Source organism: Molossus molossus, unplaced genomic scaffold (assembly GCF_014108415.1).
Source record: "Molossus molossus isolate mMolMol1 unplaced genomic scaffold, mMolMol1.p scaffold_m16_p_3, whole genome shotgun sequence".
Lineage (NCBI taxonomy): Eukaryota > Metazoa > Chordata > Mammalia > Chiroptera > Molossidae > Molossus > Molossus molossus.
This window is the reverse complement of record NW_023425366.1, coordinates 89231648-89256249: the sequence shown is the minus strand read 5'-3', so window position 1 is coordinate 89256249 and position 24602 is coordinate 89231648. Positions and strand designations below refer to the sequence as shown.

General features: G+C 46.6%; 1 protein-coding gene across 8 annotated transcripts in view; it reads right to left on the bottom strand.

The window, feature by feature from the left end:
* Positions 1-437: 437 nt before the first annotated feature.
* The window catches only part of LOC118641699 (synuclein alpha interacting protein), a 149648-nt gene continuing 125483 nt past the window's right edge, over positions 438-24602 (bottom strand). For 3 of the 8 annotated variants that reach the window (XM_036279160.1, XM_036279157.1, XM_036279156.1), the window contains 5 exons: positions 19195-19320; positions 14865-15034; positions 12381-12473; positions 10463-11528; positions 438-1132 (listed from right to left, as the gene is read on the bottom strand). In XM_036279160.1, the coding sequence (XP_036135053.1) occupies positions 1127-1132; positions 10463-11528; positions 12381-12473; positions 14865-15034; positions 19195-19320 (1461 nt within the window). In that variant the 3' untranslated portion in view covers positions 438-1126. Of the gene's footprint in view, positions 1133-9115; positions 9187-10462; positions 11529-12380; positions 12474-14864; positions 15035-19194; positions 19321-24602 lie in introns of all 8 variants that reach the window. The other 5 variants (XM_036279158.1, XM_036279152.1, XM_036279159.1 and 2 more) reach the window with 3 other exon arrangements.

Genomic DNA, 24602 nt, shown 5'->3' with positions numbered 1-24602 from the left:
CAGAATGGCCCACGTTTGACAGCAGTAACACTGCTAGCAAGTGTCCACAGCACGCAGAGCTCTTTCTCGCTGGTAAGAGTGTAGTGTGCTTTCATACTAAAATTTGACGGGCCTCCTATCGGCAGGCTCTGCCAACACTTTGAAAGTAAAACTCTTGAAGTTTCAACAGAATCGATTTTGACATGATTAGGATGAAACCTCATGGAACTTACTGCTTACATGAATTGAAAAAGCTCCATCAATAGGGCTGTTATAAGCCCAGGCTCCGCACTGTCTCCTAAAGGGATTAGACGGTCCTCATAACGTGCTACAGGCAGAACAAAGTGACCCAAGAAGGGGCTAAATCCTCAGCTGTCATTAGTATTTTCTCACGTCAACGCTGCCATTTGGGAAGACAGAGGAATTGACTTATTTTATATACTTGTCTGATCCTTTAGTACTTAATGAAAACTAGAATGTTTTATTTGATCCCTGTGGGAAAACAGCTCAGCTGGGCAGTTTGTTCCTGAAATAAAAGAGCAGCCATCAAAATACTCTCAAAGTCCCTTAGAAATCAGAACATCACAGATTTATTAGGAAGTAGGTGTCCCAAGCTTATAGGTGGCTGTTAACATTGTTTTATTTCCTTTATACAAAAAGTAGAAATGACAGAAAAGCGATACCACTGGCCTGGTCTCATGGAGATGCCAAGCCCAAACTGCTCATATTATGGGGAAAGAGGAGTTCAATCCACATTGGCAAACACTCATGCAACTGATGTACAGAACAGTGTCAAAGGCTTGGTGAGTGTCTGTGGGTAGGTCGGATCAATCCAATCTTCAAAACATACATTTGCTCCGTCACGCTTTTAAACAGCATTTCTTTAAACACAAGTTATATATACAAATATCACCCCCAAATGTGTCTTAGATAGTTTACTACTATAAATTTAAGGCATCCTGATATTCCGTTCTGCTGGTGAGGCATTGTTCCCAGGGTTCTATTTCCAAGGAGTCCAGTTTCCAATGGTGTCCAAAGGGCAGCAATAAGAGAGAGTAAAAAAGTGATTTACAAGAAGAGTTCTTTTGACTCTGGCTCAGCCATGTGCTTTATGCTGTAGGATTTCTTCATTTTTCTATTGATGTCATTATGCCTAAGCAGAAGAGAGACCACAAGGCCAAAATTAGATAAAACTATGGTCAAGTTACAAGACAATACCACTAAACCGTTCACCAAAAATGGAAATTATCCTCACACAGACCACACTGAAGAACACTTCATTCCAGTAGGCAAATTATTCTCTTTTCACATAAACCACTCTTGGAAAAATAAAAGAGCCATGTCACAACACACATGGAGTGAACACTTTTTAATTCTCAAGTCCAGCTGCTGATCGGAATCCAGGCAACTTTCTACAGTCCGGTGAATTTGATCACAAACAAAACAGAAAGTGCAGCACTACTGGCCTAGCGGACGCATGAAAGATTTATACTTTATTTCCATGGATTCGCCGGTGACACCTTTCATTCTCCAATAAGCTTAATAGTGATTAATAGTTTAAAGAAGGTGCTTTTGCTTTGGGTGTGTGGCTACTGGGTAGTATATGTGAGAAGGCCACAAGTAGGTAAATCTATAGGGGAAAAAAAGAAACTAGGGAACAATAATGCTGTTTTCCCCTCAATGCTCGATACCTAAGTAAGTCTGTGGAAAGAAGTACAAGCACAAACCCCGGAACAGCTTTGTTTTTCTTAAGTGAATTTCCCTCTGGGTGGATGCATTCATTTTCACAGGCTGAGTCCCATTCTGGGTACAAACCCTTCCAGAGAGGAGCTGTATCTCCCGAGGGGGAGCAAGCTGCCACATTACTAAATTCCTTCTTGTTTCTACAACAGGTAAAAACAAACTTTCTGATAAAGGTCCTTGCTAGCATTAGGGCATATTTAGATACATGGAGAACCCAAAGTATGGTTTTATGGCTTCAAAATCATGCTCGCTTACAAAGACCATGTCGTCTATTCTTAGTGTTTTAGTAAATGTAGATTATTGCCACAATCTGAAAGTTAGAATTCTTAATTTCATATATTCCTCTGAATAGAACTTGGGAGAGATGTCCATGGGTAAGAGACGGAGAAGGTGAAAGAAAGACCCAGTTGGTTAAAAGACATTCTAAGGAGTTACAATTGAACACAGTAGATTAAATTCACACATTTATCACTCCCGTCTTACAACATAGCATGGCATTGAAAAAGTAAAGACATACAAAAGGCATAAACCTGAATGACTAAGGGAAATGGTACAGGAAATTATAACAGACAAAATGCCAATTAACATTTCAGAAACAGGAAGGTGAATGGACAGGTTAGTATTTGTGCTTTAATATAAGGGACGCTCTGGCCAAAAACTCTAGAAAGAACACTTTCTGCAGGACAAATGCAGAGTGATTAGAGCTGAATGTATACCAAGTAAAATGTTAATTTCAGACATTTATCCGAATAACATCAGGCTAATTCAAGCATCCCTAAACCCTTCAATTACCTCGTCCTTAATTACCGTTATTCAGAAGAACAAAAGGATTTGGGTAATTCCGGCATGAATTATTCAGATAATTTGCTGGTCCTTGATTTCATTTTTGGATATCAAATGACATTCTCAGTGACCAAAATTGGAAAGAAGAAAAGGCTTGAATTTAAATGACAGTTTTTCAAATACTCTAATTTGCTGACTCATCTCGGCATGGACCTCATATTTCCACAGCCCAGCCAGCGACTTCGAGGGCTAGTCTAACCTGGTCCACAGCATGCACTACACGTCCACTGATAACCCTAGCAGGGGCCTGGCCACTTTGGGGGTCTCCTTCTGAGCTTTACCGAGAGCACATCTATAAATCCCACCTATTAAAACATGGGGTTCTGGTTCAAAGAATGAAAACCTGCACTCAGAGTACCCAAACGACACTCCCTGTTAGTAGGCGGACTTGTCACCAGAAGGCCTAGATTTAGCCAGAGCACACCACTCTTTCTGTGGGACGGCCGCCTCAGTCCTCTGTTTGATTTCGCTTCCCCCTCTTCTTCCATTTCTTCTCTCTAGCTCTCCTCTCTCCAGATATTGAGGGAGTTCCTACCATGCGCCAGCTGCCAGGCTAGACTCAGGGTACACGTGGGGGTATGAGAGTACAAGCAAGGGTACTGCTCTCAGGAGGTTCGGACACCTTTCAGGGATTTACCATGTTCTAACTGCCCTCTTTTAACTCTCTTGATTATGATCTCACCGAAATAAGGACCCTGCCGTATTCTGGCCCAGCAACGTGTGGCTCTGGGCTGAAGATGCTGCTGAAATGAGAGTGCTGCCAATCCAGGGATGCGGGTCCAGGGAAGTAACACATCTGCACTGTTCTCAGCGTGGGAAGGAAAATCCCAGCACTGTGGTTGGGGCAGGATGCCTGGGGAAGGTACTGGGAGGTGTCTGGGTAAAGTCTCTGTCTGGTAGTTTTCAACCTCAAGCCACTTGCTGATTCTTCAAAACTCCAGCCTTTGGAGAGGTTACAGACAGGTCCTGCTCTTTTAGTGGACGAAGACGTCCTGGTTGTGGCAGACACATAACAGAACGTGTGTCCCCCTTGGAGTGACACAGCTCAAAACCGGACCTGGGGGAAGCAAGGAAAGGAAAGTGGAGCTGGGGGAAGGGCGCTGCTGGTTCTTGAGTGTTGTGGCCTCCCTTAAAGCAGGGTGAGCACGCTGAAAGAATGTATTTCTAGTGGGATGTTTTTAGTTTCCAAAGCAGGTCTCCCCCATACCTGCCTTATTCAGGGGCATTCCACATGTTCATTTCTTGCCTTCCAAAGACAGTGCTGTAAGACAGAACATGGGATCTTAGATGTAATAACTTCTTCTATGTCTCAACTCATTCTCCTTGGATGCGGAGCTCACTGTCTGGTGTCAGGATATGCTTGCTCCTCTCCCAGAGGGTGCCGGGAGCCTATGCTAAGAAAATGCACCAGTGAGTCGCGCTCTCGTGGATCTTGAGAGCCCTGGCAGCTTTCAGAGAGTTTGTAAATTGTGCTTAGATGCTGGAAAGAGCTCGTCATTTTAACTATTCCCCATAACATGGACATTTTTCTCCACACAGAAGATTCTACCGTGCCACAGCCAATGGTAATGCACAATGGGCCCATTTCAAAGGTGATCCTGTCAATTAACGAAACCTGGAGCAGTGGTTCAAGATGGGGTCTCCTCCCTTCCTCCAAGTCATACGGACAAACCTTCACTAAGAACTACAGGTTTCTCTCGGAAACTAGTTTGAACCCTAGGGAGCAGAAGTGAGGGTGGAGGGATAAGAGCTGTGCAGGGGGCACAGAACACGGAGGAACATGGGGAGGTGTGAGAGGAAGGAGACCGGAGAGGCTCTAGTGGGGGGGGTCTGGAGCAAAGGCAATCACCTCAAGTTAGGAACCAACTCCTCCTGACTGACGGGCTCCGGACCCCAGAGCTAGCATATTAGAAATGAAAACACACACACCCAAATACTTCAAATTAGAGCTTAGAATTTGAAACTCTAGTTTTGAGGCAAAAGTCTGAAGTCTATAGTGTTACAAAATACCCTTTTAGAAGTAGCACTTGAACACACTTTTCCGAACTGTTGCATTGGGAAGATTAGCCTGCTTTACCCAGTGGTCCCTAACTATGCAACCAATACACACTCAGGTAGCTTGGAGACATACCTATGACAAAGTACAGAGTCATCCCCTTCAAGCATCCTTAAAAAGCATATGGGTTACGAATAAATACTTCCAGGTCAAAAATTTAAGGAAAGATTAAAATGTGGTTATTTTATTATATCCAGAGAAATTATGACAAAGACGCATTTGCTCAGTAGAATCAGGGATTCCTTTCTGTACTGACTGCATTTTTCCATCATGATTCTGGAAATGCTGTTCAGTGGGGTGGAGGGGACACTCTGTTTGGGTCAGGTTTCAGCCAGGGCCTCCCCTCTACTTTCCCAGCGTCTTCCATACCTTTGCTTATTTTTCTGTTTAGAATGATATTTTGACAATAAAGCAACAAAGAGAGAAATGTGGTGTGTGTGTGTGTGTGTGTGTGTGTGTGTGTGTGTGCTTGCACATGCTTGTCAACTGCTGGGGGTGGAGGCACCCTGAGCTGATTTCTCATTGGGTACAGCAGAGGACCATTGCCACATGCTTATATGATCTCAGGCCCAACACATCACTCTCTTTGAAGTGGTTGTTGAAGAACCCTGATATCCATGTAAAATATCTGATTCTAGCTCTTGGCTCCAGGTGTATAATTCTGAGTATGGCTACTTCCTTCACAGTCAAACCCACATTGATAGTCTTTATTGCTATGTGTTTTTTGGTTTTGTTTTGTTGTTTTTATCCTCACCCAAGGACATCTTTGCATTTATCCTCAGATAGAGTGGGAGGGAGAGAGGGAGAAAGAGAGAGAGAAAAACATCTATGTGAGAAGAGACATATTGACTGCCACCCGCACAACCCCAACTGGACCAGGGACGTATCGCAACCGAGGTACATGCCCTTAGCAGGAACTGAATCCGGGACACTCTGGTCTACAGGCCGACACTCTAACTGCTGAGCCAAACCGGCCAGGGCGCTTAATGTGTTTTTAAGGAGTCTATTCTCATGGTGGTCCTTGGATTAGGGGTTCCTGATGCTAACCCCTCGGGCCACAGTGCCCCTGTGGTCAGAGAGGGTGTGACTGGTGGTGGCCAAGGGTTAATGCTCTCTGCCCATCCGTAACTGGGACCTGTGTTCATTTCCTTTGCTACAGATCTCAGACAGACTTAAACTCTGGGAAATGAATGTTTTATTGGCGTTTTAAGACAAGTAATTGCAAACATTCCCTTGGAGTTGTAATAATTCAAAACCAATTTGTCCTTTATAAGAAAAAGTAAAGATAAATCTGATTGTTATAAACCAAGTCATCCTCAGCAGTGGAAACACCCTGGGAAAGCTGTTCAAAGTAATAGAGTTGAATCTAATTTTAAAAGGCATTAAAAAGAAATTTAGATTTCTTTCTATCAAGCTGTGACCAATTTAGAAAAGTAAATAGCAAACAGAACCCCCTCACAGAGCTGACATTCTTTAAAATGTTGTATTTATTGCCCCCGTTTTTCATTTACTGGGAAAAATAAAAATTTCTTGGGAACTGAAATGCAATTTCAGTGTATGCCTGGAGCTAGGGTCCATGCCTCGCTCTTTCCCCCAGGGCTGCGTGGATACGGTCACCCGGAGGGCATGACGCTTGAGGCCAACTCTGACCTAGCAACTGCCATTGGTTTCCAAAGTTATACGCTCCTAGGCAAACAGGCAAACCCTGATACCAGAGAGGAGCCATTTGGCCTTCAAGCAAATTTTTGGATCAAGATCGGAAGCCATCACTGATAGAGGAACACCGAGGTTCCCTTCCTTCTTGCATCTTTCCGTGGGAGCTTTATCTACGGGTCCCATGGGCAAAATAGGGCCGGCACTAGAGTCAGGTGTTTTTCTTGCCCATGTTTCCATGCTGATCTTCGTTTCTCTGCGGAATCATGATTTCAACTCGAGATACCCATCCTTCCTTTATCTAAAGAGTGAGCTGCGCTGGTTCTCTGTGCCTCTGGGTGCTTGTGAGTGAACCAGGGAAACCTCCCCTCTGGCAGGAACAAGGCAGTGGTTTTCCCATTTCATGGAATACATGCCAAACTAAAAACACAATAAAGTAAATTTATAAGCTAGGGAGGGGAAGTGGCCAGGATGCTTATTTAAATACACTCGATATTTTTATTTGGGGGTTTCTATTTATCACTGACGTCAAACTCTGTTCATACAAAAAGCCTGGGAATCTGATAGATTCCAAGCGGAACCTTCAGAAGGCTTGTTTCTTAAACCGAGTAGGAAAGTGTCAACCTCGCATCAGCTGTCCAAGTAGCCCCATAACCTCATGCTGTGCTCTGATGTTTGTAGTCTTAGAGTAGATGGTTCAGCTTGGTTCCCCTGTTTATAAAAGACGGGATGAAATACTTCTGGCAGGAGAATCTGCGGTGATACTGTCTGTTTTCCAGGTGGTGTAGAAGGCTGGAGAAATGAGAGGTCCTCCCCACCCTTTCTCCCAGGGGCTGGCCAGTCTTTACACTTCACTCCCTCAGGGCATCGTTGGGGACTTCTGTTTAAGGACAGAAGCAGACTGTACTAGGCACCAGAAGACACACTCGCCGTAAGAGGGGACAGAGAAGGGGTGTGGGTGGGGAAGGGGGTTGGGAGACACAGAAGTGGGCCAATGCCAGCATCTGGGAGGAACGGGTCTTTTTCCTATTCCCTCCCCAGGCAGGCACCGGGCTGTCAGCACTGGCCGAGATCCCCGTCCCCGTGTGGCCAGTGCAGCCCAGACTTCGGCAACATGTGAGCCGACCTAAGCAGAACCCTGGTGACCAGTAAATACCGAACCATCCAATGCACTTCCTTCAATCTACTGAATTAATGAGACCCCAAGAGGCACCCCCTAAAATGACTGCCATTTACTTTTCCTCTAGCCTGAACAGAGACCTGGAGCAGATTAAATTCGATTTGGGGGGCGGGGAGGGAAGGAGAGTGACCTTTGTTGCTCCTTAGTATTCTGAACTAAAATTCATGCCCATAACACATACACCCAGATTTGTATGTACAACTATGTATATATACACACATATACATATTCACACAAATATTTTGGAAGATTTGGAAGAAGGCTAAAAGGCGTATCATAATTTTAATTTAAATCACTCATTTAAATTTAAAGTTAAATTTAACTTAAATGATTTGTTTAAATTTAATTCAATTTAAATGATTTTTTTTTTAAATCCTCACCCGAGGATATTTTTCCATTTATCTTCAGATAGAGTGGGAGGGAGCAGAAGATAGAAACATCGAAGTGAGAGAGACACATTGACTGGTTGCCCCTCCGCACAACCAACAGGGCATAACCCTGACCAGGGCCGGGGCAAGTACATGCCCTTGATCGGAATCGAACCCTCGACTCTATAGTCCGTGGGCTGACAATCTAACCCCTGAGCCAAACTGGACAGGGCCAATTTAAATGATTTAAAAGTGATAGTCTCTGCCTGGCCGGTGTGGCTTAGTGTTTGAGCATCGATCTATGCACCAAGAAGGCACTGGTTTGATTCCTGGTCAGGGCACATGCCTGGGTTTTGGGCTCAATCCAAGGTAGGTGGTGTGCTGGAGGCAGCCGATGGATGTTGATGCTTCTCTCTCTCTCATCAATGTTTCTCTTTCTCTCTCCCTCTCCCTTCCTCTCTAAAAAATCGATAAAAAAAACTTAAAAAATAAATAAATAAAAATGATAGTCTCCTATTAAAATAGGTTTGGGTTTAACTCTTCTGAGATAAACAGTGAGAGACACTGCCTGCGTTAGCTCCCTGCCCCCGCTCTCCTTCCTCCCTCTCCTGCCTTGTCAGGGGGTGGTGCGTGCTCCCCTGGGGAGACAAAGCAAAGCTACCCTACAGGAAGACTTTGCCCAAGGCCGTGTCCGGTGTCCGAGCCATCCATGACCCCCACCAGGATTCTTCTATGCACACAGTCCATGCACTTTGAATTGTAAACATTTTGCTTGGGAAAGTGACTGGCTTACTGACTGGCATGTGGTTCACTGCTAAGCTGGAGCAATTTCAGAAGGGCAGGGCCAAGGACAGCAGAGTGGCGATGACACGAGCTTTCCGTCGCCGATCCACAATGAAAGGAAACCTCAGCTCTACTTCAAAGTTCTGACTCTGATTGGAGGTTGACTCATTCCACCCGTGACAGGAAATCTAATCTCTATACTTACTGGGTACTTGACTCCATTAAAACAAAGACTGAAAGCCAAAGTCAACTGGGAAGCACAGCATGTTTGTGAGCTGAGTAGACTCCTCAGCCCTCTGCTGCTGGAATGAAGCCCCTCCTCCAGGGCACGTGCTCCCTTTCTAAGGTCCAGTTACAAGCCTGCCTGCTTCTGTCTGGGGGAAGAGTTGCAAGTTTCTTCTTTCTTGGTGTCGGCCCTGCTCAAGGTGCTCCAGGACCACGGTTTGAAAGGTCATGCAACTCAAAGCGAAGGCACGGCACTCTGCGCTGCGCGTCCCCTACACCACGTACCGTGCACGGCTACGCAGAGGCTCTTCAGTCAGCGGGTTAGAGGGAAGGTTGATGCAGCTGCTGGACATCTCCTAGAGGTGCAATTAAAAATCATCTGAACACATGCAGCAAGCTTAGCACATGCACAAGTCTCAATTAACAGGAGGCATGCAGGAGACAGAGCGGGCTGGGACAGAAGCTTTGCACGTGCTTTAAGGAGCACGGGGAACTGCGGAGAGAATTTCTGCACTCCTCAGCAAGAGAACCCATTAAGTCACTTGGAAAAGTTTTATCTGAGCAATGTAAGTTTGGACATATTTAACCCCAAGGGCCTGGTGTGACTTTTCTTGCTGAAACAAATATAGCTAAAGTCCTTTATAACAAAGACAAGTCACAGTGGAAATCAACAGGGGTTCATTTAATTAGAGAAATATGAACTAAAACTTGATTTTGGTATTGCAAAAAGACAGTTCTTAGACCTCCCTGGGATTTTATCTTGTACCAAATAATAAGTTATGCGGGTGTGACTCTCTATCTCATGATGGATAATTCTGGGTCCTTCCATTCCTCAGAGTTCTGCATTTGGGCTGCGATACCATTTTCAATGGCCCAGCATGCACAGAGCACACAGAGAACATTGCCTAAAAAGATGTTCATATTTCATATTCACTGGATGTAAATCACAGATTATAGTGCATAGTTTTCCAATAAATGCAATTATAAAATGTAGTTCGTGGCACACCCTGCTGTGCCCCGTGTACTATGGTTTGTGGCACACCCTGCCGTGCCCCGTGTACTGTGGTTCATGGCACCCTGCCAGGCCCTGTGTACCACCAAGCACGTCAGACTGCTCTCGCCTCCTGACCAGCACCAAGCGGCCTGCATCCTACAATGCCAATGTGGCGGTCCCTGTGGTGGGTTTATTTCAAAGATCATTCCAGAGTTGAATAGTTACGTCTTTAGAAATGAAATTTCTATTTGTGTGCTCTTTAACCGGGCTTGGGAATAAACTATCCAGTCATGCGAGGGAAACGAAACTCTTCCTGAGGCAGAATCCACGCCAAAGAAGGACCTGGTTTCACATGGATTGGTGGTCTAGGGCTCCTAATACTCAAGGATCAAACCTACTTAGGGAAATTTAGGGCCAGAATGCAATTTCCTGTGATTTATTTAATCGTTCTCTCAGAGTATTTTCCAGACGCACAGCAAAGGACATATCACATTAGAAACACACAGATTGGGCTTTCTGTGCACCCCTTTGGAATTTTTCTGGGGATTACCTGAAGGTGGCAAAGGTCAACAATCTGTAGTGTCAAGAATGACATAATTCAAAGGCAAAAAAAGAGACGTCCTCCAAATCGCACTCACCACCTTATTCTTTCCTTTGCTAGCAGAGCTCATGGGATTTCCCTTGGTGTCTGTCGTCCTCCTTCCGAGTGAGGTTAAGGGCAGTGTGGAGGTCTTCAGCTGGCTGACCGCCTGATAGTTATTGTTATTGTTCTGGTTGCCACTGAGTGTCTCCATGATGGATCGGAAAGTCCCGAAAGGCCTTTTTAGTTGATCCCCTGACTCGCTACTCGCGGAGGTCCGCTGGAGGGCCCTGCCCTTATCTCTGTCCTTCTCTCCATCGAGTTCAAGGCCCGATTGCTCCATCTGCACCACAGGCTCCTCAAAGGTAACTCTGAGTTTCAAGTTCTGAGATGTCCGGCGCTTGGAAGATGGAGACTTGAGGGCACTCTTGGGACTTGTGGCCACTTTCTGGGCAGCCGTGCTGTCAGGGCTGGGCTGAGTGGGGTCTCCAGAGGGCTGGTTTGGGGGAGTAGTCCCTGAGCCTGGACTCTGGGATTCCAAGTCTGGCTCGCTGCTCTCTGAGGAGGGAGAGGGGCTATGGCCATCCAGAGATTTGGAGGCCTTGATACCGAAAGGAAACCTACGTCCTGATGCCAAGGTGTGTTTCTTGATCATCAAGTGTAAGCTTTCTGCACTGTCCATGGTCTCCGCCGTTTCCACGATGGGCTGCGGCCTGGGCCGCTCAGCCTTCCTCACGGGGGTGCTCTTGGGGTCCTCAGAGGGGTTGGAGTCCGTGTCGGACTCGCTCAGTGACCGCTGCATCAGCTGCCTCAGCCGGGCGAGCTTCAGCTCCCTCTTCTCCGGAGGGGTCTTGGACTTTCTAGAGGATGCCTGAGGATCCTGGAACTCCAAGGACAGCTTTTCCTGGGTGCAGACGTTCTCGGAGATATCCTTCCCCAACAACTGGCGAAGGATTCTATCAGAATCTTCATCTTTTGCTTTAGCCCTGGCCCGGCCAGATGCTGACAGGCTTCCCAGGACCTGCATCCCGTCTTGGGTTCCCGCTCTGCTTCTGGCTACAGACTCTTCGTCCGCGTCTGGGGATTTCCACTGGGACTTCCTGGAAGCCGGGGAGCACGGCGAACTGGAAAGAACATCAAGGACACATGAGATGACTTCCTATCCGCTTAAAATGACTCAGCCCCAGGTCAAGGCATGGCCACTACTGCCACGAATAAATGACAAGTCCGTAAGATTGGAATAAGAAAAATCACTTAATGTCTGTTCAAAGCAATTTGCAGACACGCAATAGTGGCAACCATAACCAAAGTACAGTATGGCTCATACCTTACACTATGACTGAATTTGTCTACTATTTTACTATTTACACATCGATTTTGCAAAAATTTTCTCAATGGATTCCATCTTCAACAACCTTATTGAAGGATATGGACCTACATATCCTTATTCCCATTTTATAGGTGAAGAAATGAAAGACTCTGAAAGAGTAAGTGACCTGTTCATAGTCATGAATGAAGAAATGGCAGAGCCAGAGATCAATCCGGGTCATCCTACCCTAGGTCCAGCACCTCTTCCCTGCAATATCTCATTTTTATTCCTCTTTATAAAAATAAAATGTGTGTTGTTGTCATCTTCTTAAAAGATGTTAAAAGAAAGTCTGCTCAGTGGTTAGAGCATTGGCCCTCAGATGGAGGGGTCACAGGTTTGATTCCCAGTCAAGAGCATGTACCTGGGCTGCAGGTTCAATTCCTGGCCCTGGTTGGGGTTGTCTGGGAGGCAACCAATCGAAGTGTCTCTCTCAGATTGTTTCTCTCTCTCTCTCTCCCTCCCCCATTCCACTCCAGCTAAAAATCAATGGGAACATATCCTCAGGTGAGGATTAACAACAACAACGACGACAGAAAGGAAAGTTCAAAAGAAGGCCCAGAGATTCAAGAGACTTGAGAACTCTAATCCCCAGTGTTCCTGGCGTTACCTGGGTGAAGACAGGAGTGACTTGCCCTCTGATTTCTGGGCTTCTAGGAGTTGTTGCAGCTGGTTCTGTAGTGTGACGCGTTCTACTGTCTGTCTGGGGAAAACAAACCAAGACCTAAGCTCTCTGGTGCACAGCTCCTACTATAAGTTAGTAGGTGTAAATGTTTCCCTGATAATTTACAATAAGTTGCAATACCCCCCCCCACACACACACACAATACTTTGTAAAGTGCACTTTAAGTAAAAATGGAAGTTACAAAGTACTGTGTGTAGTACAATTTCATTTTTAAGAAAAAACCTCTCACTCGCTCTCCGAATCAGGTCACTCTCTGAGGTACGAGGTGTTAGGAATCCACTCCAAGATATTATTTTTTTGAGGGGGTTGCAATTCAAACCATCGTACCTAGGCTTATAGATTAGGGTTCCTAACAGAGTCGCAGGTTAAGGTTGTCATTTCTAGACAGTAACTGTGTTTATTACCTAGAAGTGGTAAAAGTATTCTGATAGTCCAAAGCATTCCAGAGAGGCTCCCCCTCAGAGTTTTGGACCAGAACCAGCGCTTTCCGTCCCGCTGCTGCCCTGGGCCCGGTACAGCGTGCGGTGACCACACAAAGCGCATTTCTCTGCTCATTTCGAGTGTCGCCAACCTCACTGGGGCACCTGGTAAGTGAAGGACTAGTGTCTACATGGAACCTGTCATATTTCATCTTGTCACTGGCCTAACTGCAACTGTCCACAGCTCTGGGCTTCAGCCTCCGCGGAAGAACTGTTGTCTGCTAGCAGTACACCCGTGTTTTCTTCCAGGGTCAACAGAGAGAACAGCAAGGCCCGACCTTCAAACGCTCACCGATAAAGCAGCATCACAGCTCATGAAAGCCTCTCAGACTCTGTGGTACAAAGGGGGGGGGGTTCTGTCTCCCAATATGACCCTTTAGAAGGAAACATTCTGTCAGGGCATTTTAAATCTCCTCTTGAGGGATGTGTCCATACACTACTGGGAGGAGTGAACATTGGTACAACATTTTTGGAAGGACATTAGGCAACATCTGTCTCCATTTTGAATATGTATGCCCTTAGGTTCTAGTAATTCCCTTTCTAGGAACTTAGTGTTAGAAATACCTACACGTGTACATAGAGACGTGTACGAGTATATTCGCTGTGGGAAGATAACTTACTGAGTTACAAATTTGTGTGCATTTTCCCTTCAATTACATCCAGCCCTTCAAGTTCACTTAGCTTACCTGCCGCAGGGGAGTTTTGTGGAACTGGGTGAAGAATGCTTGAAGGGAACTGTATTATTTTAAAATATTATTTTATATTTTCTCTATTAAAAGCCTAATCTCATTAAATAGAGTACTCTATGTACTAGCAGAGGGTGGTAAAATGGATGCAGAGACTTCTACCTCTAAGGCAAGACAGCAGAAGTAGAGAAATCAAGGTTTCCCCAAGCACATAGGAGCCAGAGGGCCCAAGGCCTTGTCATGTGGTTTTGTGAATTACACTTGTAATCAGTTAAGGCATTCCACCCAGTATAGTCATTTTTTTCAATATATAATATATATGTTATATATATATATAATCTATCTACACACACACACACACACACACACACACGTAGTCTTTTTTTAAAGACTTCATACATTTCCTTTAAATTTTAATTTTTAAAATTTATCATCCATTCTGTCATTATTACTTCAAATACTGATTCTAATTTTTAGTGATTCTCTCCCCACTATGGCAACTCTAACTTGACTGCTGTGTTTTCAAGGGCTGATCTTGGTCTCAGGTGGGGGTGAGCTCCTTAACCCTTCAACCCGCAGGAGACCCTCTCCTCCGGTGCCCCCTGTCTTCAGGCCAATCATGACAACCTCCCAGTGTGGTTCCCTGCCATCTAGGTGCACAATGTAATGTGTGCCAGTTTAATAAGCGCTCAGAGCAAAGAACTGACCGAGGCTAGACAGAGTGTTTTAAGAACCATCATGCAGACTGAATAAGATTTTATGTTCTGGGGGTTCATGAACGGTCCATTAACTTTTATTATCATTTACTGGGGATGGTTATCAGGTTAACTATAATTCCCCCACTATATACTTTGATCTTTGAGAAAACTGAGAAACTGGCCCAGCTCTAGACTTTTCTCTCTTTATAAGTCCCTGGGATATGAAGGACAGAAGTTTGGGAACAATGTGGTGTGTGTGTTCTCCACCCGCCACGCAACCTGGCCCTGAGGGGGAATACAAAGAGCATCTCTCTCTTTGTCCAACATGGCTTAAATCCTCTGCAGAGGAAGCGGGCTGTGCATTTCCCTTACTTGTGGAAATAGCGTTTTGTCTCTGCAGAGACGGCATCTTCAGCAGGAGCTCTGGGTGTGAGGATCTGGGTGGGAGCGAGAGCGTAAGGAAGTCCCGTGCAGCCCGCGTGGGGAGCGTACCAGAGCACCTGCTGAGACCTACGACAAGGATGGTGGGAGTGAGGAGGCACTTACTCCTTCAGCTGCTTGGTTAACTTCACCACCTGAGAGGCCAGGGACATGCAGGTCTCCACCACCACCAGGTACCGGGAGCACAGGGTGTGCCCATGGCGCTCGGCGCTCTGGGAGGGCTTGTCCCCTGCGTGGTTCTGCATGGTGACATTCGCTCCATATTCAACCAAGGTCTGTCAGAAAGTGCAGAGACATATGGTCGTATTAGGACGTCCTTCTAAACATTGTTTTTAAATGACTGCCATAGAAGGTTGAATGGAAACTTTCCTGTTATTCCAACATCAGTGACCAGAGCCTGTAACCGGACAGGGTAGGGGCACGAGGTACCATCACATACAAAAGCCGGCCTCTGGCAAGCTTTCAGCCATCAGACACCTCCCTTCACAGCCTACAGAGATGCAGAAGACCAGCCCTGCTACCACCAACCCCAGCCCAGTGTCAGGGCACGGGGAAGGGAAGAGGGTCTCCTTAGGGTCTTGTCCTTTGTGAGGAGTGCAGGGCAGTGTCTGTGGTGAGAGGCTCTGTCCCTTTCAATGGGGGACTCACAAAGTTGGGGATGCCTGTCGGGAGGAGAGAGTGGACTTTTGTGTACCTGTTCCTGTTTACTGGGCAGCACACTCGATCCGTGGCTGAGCCTAGCCGATCCAGAACCCAAGGGACGAGTGAAAGGACCCGGCAGAGGCTGGGCAGCAGCCCACACTCCCACCGCGTGCCACGGCAAGGACACGTCCCGCAGACTGAGCAGCTGTGGCGGAAGGGAGCTTGGTGTGAGTGAGCCTGTTACCACCCCACTAAAAATGGGGGGGGTTCTCCAGCAGCGAGAGGCAGCAGGATGAAACAGGCGGAGGGAACTGAATGAGGAAGGAGGGTGTGAAGCTGGGGCCAGATCCCCCTGTCCCGTATCATATCCGTGGGGAGGCCCACAGGCCCCCTAAGGACCGCGCCCACTGTGTCCCGCCAAAGTCAGCACCTGAAGGCTGCCCACAGAGGGCATCACCGGAGAACCCACTGAGCCCAAGAAGCACGACAACTTTCAGGGAGTGTGCCATGACCTTCCCCAGTTAGGCAAAGAGACAGTGGACTTCTTCTCTCCACACCACCTCTTTGTCCCAACACTGGAGCCCAGAGGAGAGAGGGGAACAGGGGCTGATCATGCCTCACTCGCCACGACAAGTCTCTTGAACCCTGAGTCTGCCTGGCTTGGGGATGAAATGCTTTGAATCAGAAATAAGACTTTAAAATGGTTTGGAATAAATGTTAATAGTTAAAAGGAAGCAAAAAGTTATGGACTCTGGCCAATGGATCATTAGTAGAGGAGAGAGAGTTGATGGAGCATGGTTGACATCATCAGTGAAAAATAAAAGCCCTGCCCTGGCCAGTTTGGCTTAAAGCATCGGCCCACAGATCAAAGAGTCCCGGGTTCGATTCCGGCCAAGGGTATATGTACCTTGGTTTCAGTTCATCCCCAGCCCTTGTCAGGGTCGTTCAGGAGGCAACCAATTGATGTGTCTCTCTCACATCGATGTTTCTCTCTCTTTCTTTCTCCCTTCCTCCCACTCTATCTGAAGATAAATGGAAAAATATCCTTGGGTGAGGATGGAAAAAAAAAAAAAAAGAATAAAACTAAAAGCTCTGGCCGGGTGGCTCAGTTGGATGGAGCATTGTCCTGCACACGGAAAGACTGCCGATTCGATTCCTGGTCAGGGCATGTATCTAGGTTGCAGGTTCAATCCCCAGTTGGGGCTGCGTACAGGAGGCAACCGATCAGTGTTTCTCTCGCACACCAATGTTTCTCTTTCTCTCTCTCTCTCTCTCTAAAAATAAATGAACATGTTCTTGGGTGAGGGTTAAAAAATAAATTAAAAAAATTTTTTCTGTTATCCTGTGATGACATAAGATTGTGATGATATTAGATTCCACAGAATGCTGCTACACCAATACGAATCCACTGCCACAGTCGGACATATGCTTTGACACTATCCACATGAGACTGTTGACCTCTGGATTTATTTTAGTCATAGGTAATGTCTTTTCCACAACGAACACTTGCAATTTTTAAATTCCTGGACTACTTAGACTCAGAGGTCATTAAGGAGCTTCATTTCCCTTTTGGTTTATGATCACTCACTCGAAAGGTCAACCTGCCAGAAAGTCATTCCCACCCGCCTCCCAGCGTGGCCCACCTCGGCCGGCTCTCGGCCCCGAGCGCTCCGTGCGGCACACGCCCTGGGCTGGCTCCTGGCCTCCGGCCACGGCAGCTTTCTCTCCAATGTGTTTCAGACCCAGCCCCCCTCTCACCTCGTAAGAAACCCTGCTCACCCCTCTTCTACTCTGTCTCTTTGTATTCTTCTTTTTTTTCAATCTAACACCCAGTGGACAGACACGCTTCCAAGATGATCCAAGTTTCCACATCCACGGCACCGAGTGCCAGAAATATCATTCGTGTTAAGTGGAGTGACGAACCCTCTGAAAGGGCCCACGGCCTCCCCGCACACATCACAAAGGAAAATAACCCGGTCTCCAGCAGCACCGGTGATATCAGCTGGTTTTCTCTGGCTTTTGTCATTTATTAGCTGATTAAAACGTTTACTTCAAGACCCTTAAATACTCGAGTGTTTTGTTAAATGGAAAAACAAGGTTTTCCATTTTTATTCAATTATTTTTCTTCCACAAAAAATGAGGCTCCTCCTTTCATCTTGCTGCAGATCCTGGTAATAATTTAAATTTCTCTCTTTTCTGAACTCTCCAATTTCTCATCACTCCTTTTACAACTCGGTGCCTTCAAGGAGAGGTTTTATCCTTTGCCAGCAATAGTGGGGAAACTTCTGAACACTGGGAGGATTTTCGATCGTTTCAGCTCAGCAAAGAGCAGCTGTATGAGAACTCTGCTTTCATAGGGACCCTTCTCTCTCGCCTTTGACCCGCCAGTGTTCGGCATCTCCTCGCGTCACTTCCCGAGCCCCGCTCCCTCCTGCGCCGGCTTTCGGGCCCAGCTCTCTCCCAGAGACCGGCTCCTTTGCCCTCAGTGGGGTCGCAATAAAGTACTTGTTAAATAAACGAGCACATGAAGTTCACAATAAAAGAAACAACACACAACAAGGCAAAAGAGGGCGTTGCTTTCTTGGGGTTGTGCATACAGAGAACGGATCTGAACCGGACGAACCCGTGAAGTAGGCTGTCTCCTCCCATCGTGGCCATGGGCCACCTGCCGTCCACGGCTCTGCCCGAGGTGTGGGCACAGAGTCGTAGGTGAGGGTCGTTCTCAACAGTAAGAATGGTGTGACTGGTCTGTCTGGTCACCATGATTCCTGTTCATGGGATACACTCCAAGCCACGTCAAACCCTTTCCAACCCAAAGCCCTTCTTCTGCTCACAATGCCACTGTCTTCTGCCTGCTCTTCCCCACTCCTCAGCTCTCCCTCGGCTTCGTCACTCAGGCCCGTGACACCTCTTCCCGGGTGAAAGGTCTGTTGGGGCATTGCGATCCCACGAGGCCCAAGCCTCTGAAACTCTAGGGGCTCCCCTACCACGTGCTGTTATGACGGCGGCCCCAGGTTCAGCTCAGCATCGGGCAGCTCTGCATTCGGCCGAGGGGTGAGATGCTGACCCCTCAAGGCACCCCACCCTCTCTAAGCAGCTCTCTCAGACGCCCCTCATGTGGTTGAGGCAGAGGGAAGGGCCTCCCTCCCCTCCCCTGTGGCTCTGCTCCCCAACCTCTTTATATCACCGCACACATAGATTACAGTGATACTTCAAGGCCTGCTGGCTAAAACGAGGATGCCGCCCGAGGCTGGTGGGTGGAGTGGCTGGTTGGCCAACGCCACGGTGAGTGTGGCCCACAGCTGAGGGAATCAGCACCCCAGTCCTTCCTGCAATCAGTTCTGGGCCTTCTTTAATGCCTTCGAGAAGCTTGGTCTGGCCACAGGGGAAGGGGAACACGACAGCATATTTTCTCCAAAGAATTCCTCTAATCCATTCTGACATCTGTGCTGTTTTCCACACACTGGAGAAGGAGGGTGCTAACGGAGGCAAGAACGGCCAGCCCCTGAGAGACCGAGAGATGTCAGTCTGGTAGTGATTTCCTGCTGTGTGAGAACATGGGGGTGCTTCATGTCTATTGTCCTCAGCATCCTGGGACACTCAAGGAGACTCTCCTAGGGCTATCCTGCCTCTCTGTGTGTGGATTGCTGGAAATCTAAACATATCGATACAATTCCTTATTATCTACTACAATAGGAAAAGCTGATTTAATCCATTCTCCCAGTGGACAAAACTCCCAATTTTTGTTTTTGTTTCATTACTTGATACACTCCCCGAGCAGCAGGGCCCGTACCTGTATGCACCCAAGGTAGCCGTGCTGTGAGGCCACGTGAACCGCACTGTTGCCATCCTGGTCCACTTCGTCCAGCGAGATGCCCTGTTCTTGCATAAACTGAAGAAGCCACAGCAGAATCTTTTCCTATAAACACAAAGAGGGTTGGAATTAATGGAATATCATGGGGAGAAATCTAATATAAAGTGAAAGGAAAACGAAACTCCAAATTGTGAAGATACGATGTAACCATGCTTGGCCCCGCCATAGAGGCTCAGTTGGTTGAGTGTCATCCCATGCACCAAGAGGTCACAGGTTTGATTCCTGGTCAGGGCACAGGCCCAAGTTGTGGGCTTGATTCCCCTTGGGGGACATGCAGGAAGCAGCCAAATGATGTCTCTCTCGCTCATTAATGTTTCTATCACTCTCTCCCTTCCTCTCTCTCTGCAATCAATAAAAACATAATGAAAAGAAAAGATATAATCACACTTACCAAATCAAGAGAAAACTGCCATGCAGTACAGACTGCCTGAAGTCAATGTAAGAGGAATGTGCAGAGAATTTTAGGAGCAGGAAGTTATCTCAGAACTGCTCTTGTTTTACTTGTTCTATAGATAGGAAAGTTGATTTGCAGAAAGTGTGAAGACTTCCTCCCAGTCGCACAGCTAGATAGATCCAAAGTGGAAACCAGAATCCAGGTCGTTTGGTTCCAAGGCAATGCTTTTGCTACTTTGCTACACTGTCTGTAGGCTTCAAGAATATCATTATATATCCTTGAACTATTAAGACAGCTAAGCTTCCACTTTTAAGCTTATAATGCTTCAACCATGCCTTCCTAATCCCAAAGCTCCAGCAATCAGCAGTTTTCCAAAAGGAGGCAGCACCGTGAGTTGCCGAGTGTAAGATAACCTCACCAAAATAAAACTGGGACCCTCTTGATTTTTCTGACCAAGTACTGGTCATGCTTTTTTATTGTTCTTTATTGATTTTAGAGAGAGGAAGGGAGGAGAGAGAAAGAGAAACATCAATGAGACAAAACACTGATTGGCGGCTTCCTGCATGCTCCCCACTGGGGATCGGCCCACAACCTGGGCAGGTGCCCTGACTGGGAATCGAACTGGCAACCTCTTGGCGCATGGGTCAACGCTCAACCAGTGAGCCACACTGACCAGGCACTGGTCATGTTTTAAACGCAAAGCTTTCTCCTTCCACGTTCAAGGGAAGGCACCTAAAACTCTGAACACAAGCTTTCTAAAGCAAAGACACAGGGCAGTCCGTGTGTGTTACCATGATCCGTCTGCATTTTACCACTGAGTCTTTGTGGTATTTTCATGTTACGTTTGGCCCAGGCAGAAAGCAGGGGGATGGGGTTTCACTGTTTTAAAATAGAAAAATTAAATAAAATGTTAAAAAAATACAAGAGTGGTAAAAACAACAGCATGAAGTTTAGTGAGTGGAATTTGACATTTAAAAAAATGACCATGTTTTTGAAATAGCCTTGAACCTCCCCTTCGCCTTTTAAAGGGTTTTTTTTCCCCCCCAGTTATTTGCTCGGACTGGTCATGAACTTTTATACTTTTCTGGATTAAATTTGCCTTCACCTTCTGAACACGCCAACTAATCTGCTAAAGGAATGTTGGATGAAAACAGCCAAGTCCTTTAATGTTTCACCCGCCATGTGGGGAACAGGGCACTGTTTATGGAGGTATCTGGGGCATCAGGCACAGGCTGAACATTTGCACCACACTTTTTCCACATGAGCAAGCAGGCAGTCAGACCCCGACAGAGCAAGAAGAGAGAAATGTAATCAGTGCCTACAACCTGCCGAGAGTGCACCCAGGGAAAGCAGAGTGAGTGTTAGCTGCAAAAACAGACAGACCTTGTAGAACGTGAAACCCACGGCGTCCCTAGAGGATGAGGTGGAACAGAGCCGGGGGCCAGGCTGGGGCTTACAATCTGGATAAGGATCTGCCGATAGATAGGCTTAACCCTCTTCTTCAGAGGCAAACAGGGGAAGTGGGAGCTGAAACTTGAGCCAGAGCAGGTGATGTCTCTCACACATAAGGTAGAAAGACTTGCTTTATTTTTCCTAATTTGGTAGGAAAAGAAAACAGATTCTTTTCATTTGGAGACAGTTGGCACCATGTGACTGATCTTAACTCCATGAAAGATGCTGATGAGTGGCCATATCTCAGGATGACGGACATCCACCGGCTTGAAGTCGAGGGATGAGACACAGAAACATCAGGAGGGCAGGCTGCTGCAACTCCACAGGTGAACAGGGCCAGGGCGGCCTCCGTCTTCAGTGGGTCATTCTGAAGCCTGTGGGGACTTGGCTCACTCCCCGATATCAAATCATGGAATCATCATATTGCGGAGTGCGAGACATTTTAGTGACTCACCCAACTCAAACACCTTTATTTTACTAATCAAATAACCAAAAAAGATAGCTGTGTGTTTTCTGATGTTCTAGAAGCTTTCTTCTTTAGTAAGTTAAGCTCAGAGGAGTTCATGAGAGTGAGAAATGTTTTATAGGCACCTTCTGGTCAGGCGTATTTTCAGACTCAAGGAAATATTGCGGCTGTGTCTACTCCACACGCAAGAAAACGCCCTTGCACAGTGTTTGCATGTCAGTCAAGGGGTTGTAGGAGATGCAACACTGCACTCCTTGTGACCGAGAATTCCCCCCTTGCAGGAATCTGGGAAGGGATCTCGACACCTGGACTTTGTAAGGGTGGATGGTCTAGGAGAACAAGACAAGGTCTGTGTGAGGCCAGAGTTGCCGTAGCCCCTGATAGCTCTCCGTCCCTGCTGTTACAATAACCTGCCGTCTTTTCATACGATGTGATAACTCTTTCCTGCTCACAATGAAAGATCTTACCCGATCTGATTCACGAGACTCACATAAAGGAAGAACCATTACTTTATTGCCCACCATAAGACAGGCCTTTGCCCAGCACCTCAAGTTCAGCTTTGTGTTCTGCACTGGACAACTGACTCTAATAAAAAGATATGTCGTTGGCTTGTCCACTGAGATATTCTATAGAAACAAGAGTCTCTTCTGTGACTACCAGAAAGGTCTAGATGACTACACACCAGCTCTAATAACCAACATTTTGGATTTCTGAGATGGACATGGAGGTGGCTAGAAGCCCCTGGTTTTGGCAACAGCATTTAGCGTCCACTTTCAGAGAGAAGTTGCTTTCTGCTCCGAGTTCGCTGCAGAGATCCACTGTCCCGTGATTTAAACTTAACAAATATCTAGCCAGGAGAACAGAACAAATACAGCTATTTTTCCCAACGAAGAAGGCCCTCAGGAATGCATCTGTGTATTATATATGCATATATGCAACAGCATCCACCTCTTCCCTTAGATCATTAGCGCTCCAACACACACCTGCCTAGCCCACCCTCTGCCCCTCAGAGGAAGATGTCATGGGCAGAAAGCAACTTCAGATCTTCATTCTCCCAAAAGTACTGCTTCCAGAGAGCATCCAGTGCAGTCATGTGGAAGGAGAGGCTGTTCTGTGTTATCTGGTTTACAGAATGCCCCTCCACCTTCCATCCACCCACCCACCCGTACACCATTCGACGTTCACTGTTGACTGAAAACTTCCTTCATCGACCTGTTTCATCTTCTGGGGACGTTCTACGCTTCTGGTAGCCTGTTATAATGTTGTGTTTTGTGTGTTCCCAAAGGCGTTGCAATTGTTTAGAGAGGCAATTAATTAATACATGTAATTTATGAGACTTGCAGAAGAAAGTCTATTAAAAATGTAATAAAAAATGTGCTACAGGTTTATCACTGGTATGAATAAAATCTCTGCAGTTTTTAATGCAACCATAAGTTCTGAAGGAGGCAGCCGTGTCGGTGGCCATTGATCATCAAATCTAATACGCCATCAATTACAAGATTCGTTCTGGTTTTGAGATGTTAAAATGTAAAAGGAATGGCTAGCGATAATTTCATAATGTCATTTATTGTGAGATAAATGTAGAATCCCGAGATTATAAAATGGGGGGTGGGGAGAGTACATCTACGAATTGATTAAACAGGTTAAAGACTAAATAATTGTTTGGTAAGTTTCTCTTGTATTTTAACTAGGGTGAAATAAACTAAATAATACTGACAGCCATAAAAGTAGTAAATTGGAATAAACCCAATAACCGCATGGCCACCATGTATCTAGTGCCTACGATGCACCCACAACAGGCAACGCTTCAAGTAGCTTTTCTCATACAGTCCCCAGCACCCCTGTGAGGAAGGTCCCACTATCTCCATTTTATTTTATTTATTTATTTTTTTATCCTCACCCGAGGATATTTTTCCATTTTTTGTACAGATAAAGTGGGAGGGAGAGAGAGGAAGGGAGAGAGAGAGAAAAACATCGACGTGAAGGGACACATTGAGTGGCTGCCACCCACACAACCAACCAGGGCCGGGGACAAACTGCAACCGAAGTACGTGCCCTTAGCGGGAACCGAACCCGGGTCTCTCCGGACTGCACGCCAACACTCTAACCGCTGAGCCAAACTGGCCAGGGCCCACTATCTCCATTTTAAAGATGAAGAAACTGAGGTCCAGGGCCACTTTTTCTTTTAAAAATAATAACCATATCAAGGCCACTGAGTTAGTAAGTGGCTTAGCTTTAAATGCAGACACTTGAACCAGGAGCCAATGTTCTCCATGACTCTGTTCTCTGTCTTCTGGGCATGAAGATCCACCCCTGCTCAGTGCCCGTGACCCCTGGCTCCGTGAAGGACACACTGCCTTGCACCCTTCGGGCCACAGAAATCATGACTCACTGCCCGTCAGTCTGCGGGTCTGTGGGGCTCTGTGGCGCTGATGCTTTTCCAAAGATCGGCCCTTGGAGAGCAGATGGAGGCTCACGCGAATCAAAGATTTTTCTGTTTTGTTTCATCTACACTCACAGTGCTGTTTACTTATTTCTACCCCATGATGGTGAAACAATAAAGTCAAAGGAATACTTCCCCCTTTTAAAGTAAACTGTGGGAAAACAATAACACAGCCCGCGGAAGCAAGCCTTCCCCGGCACGCCTGTCGCTGCCCGTGCCCGGCCCTAGGAACTGCTGAGCTTTCCTTTTCCTCAAATCTGTGTCGGGGCAAACGTTCCACACGGAGAACGAACACCACAGTGTGGGCAAAGGCAGTCCGGGTCAACGCTCATTGCTACGACGAAGGCTGTTTTGGTAGCAGAACCTCCTGACGAAAAGCCATGTGAATGCTTCAGAAACAAAATGCTTTGAAGTTGACCGTGTAACAGAACCCACTGAGGCAGTGACCGATGCAAGACAGGCTGAAGCTCCCCAGCAGCTGGGGAGCCTGGACGAGCCCATCGGAACCTCCATGTTCGAATCAAGCAGACCAAGTTACACAGGCCGTCGTCTTGACTTGACACAGTTCCGTC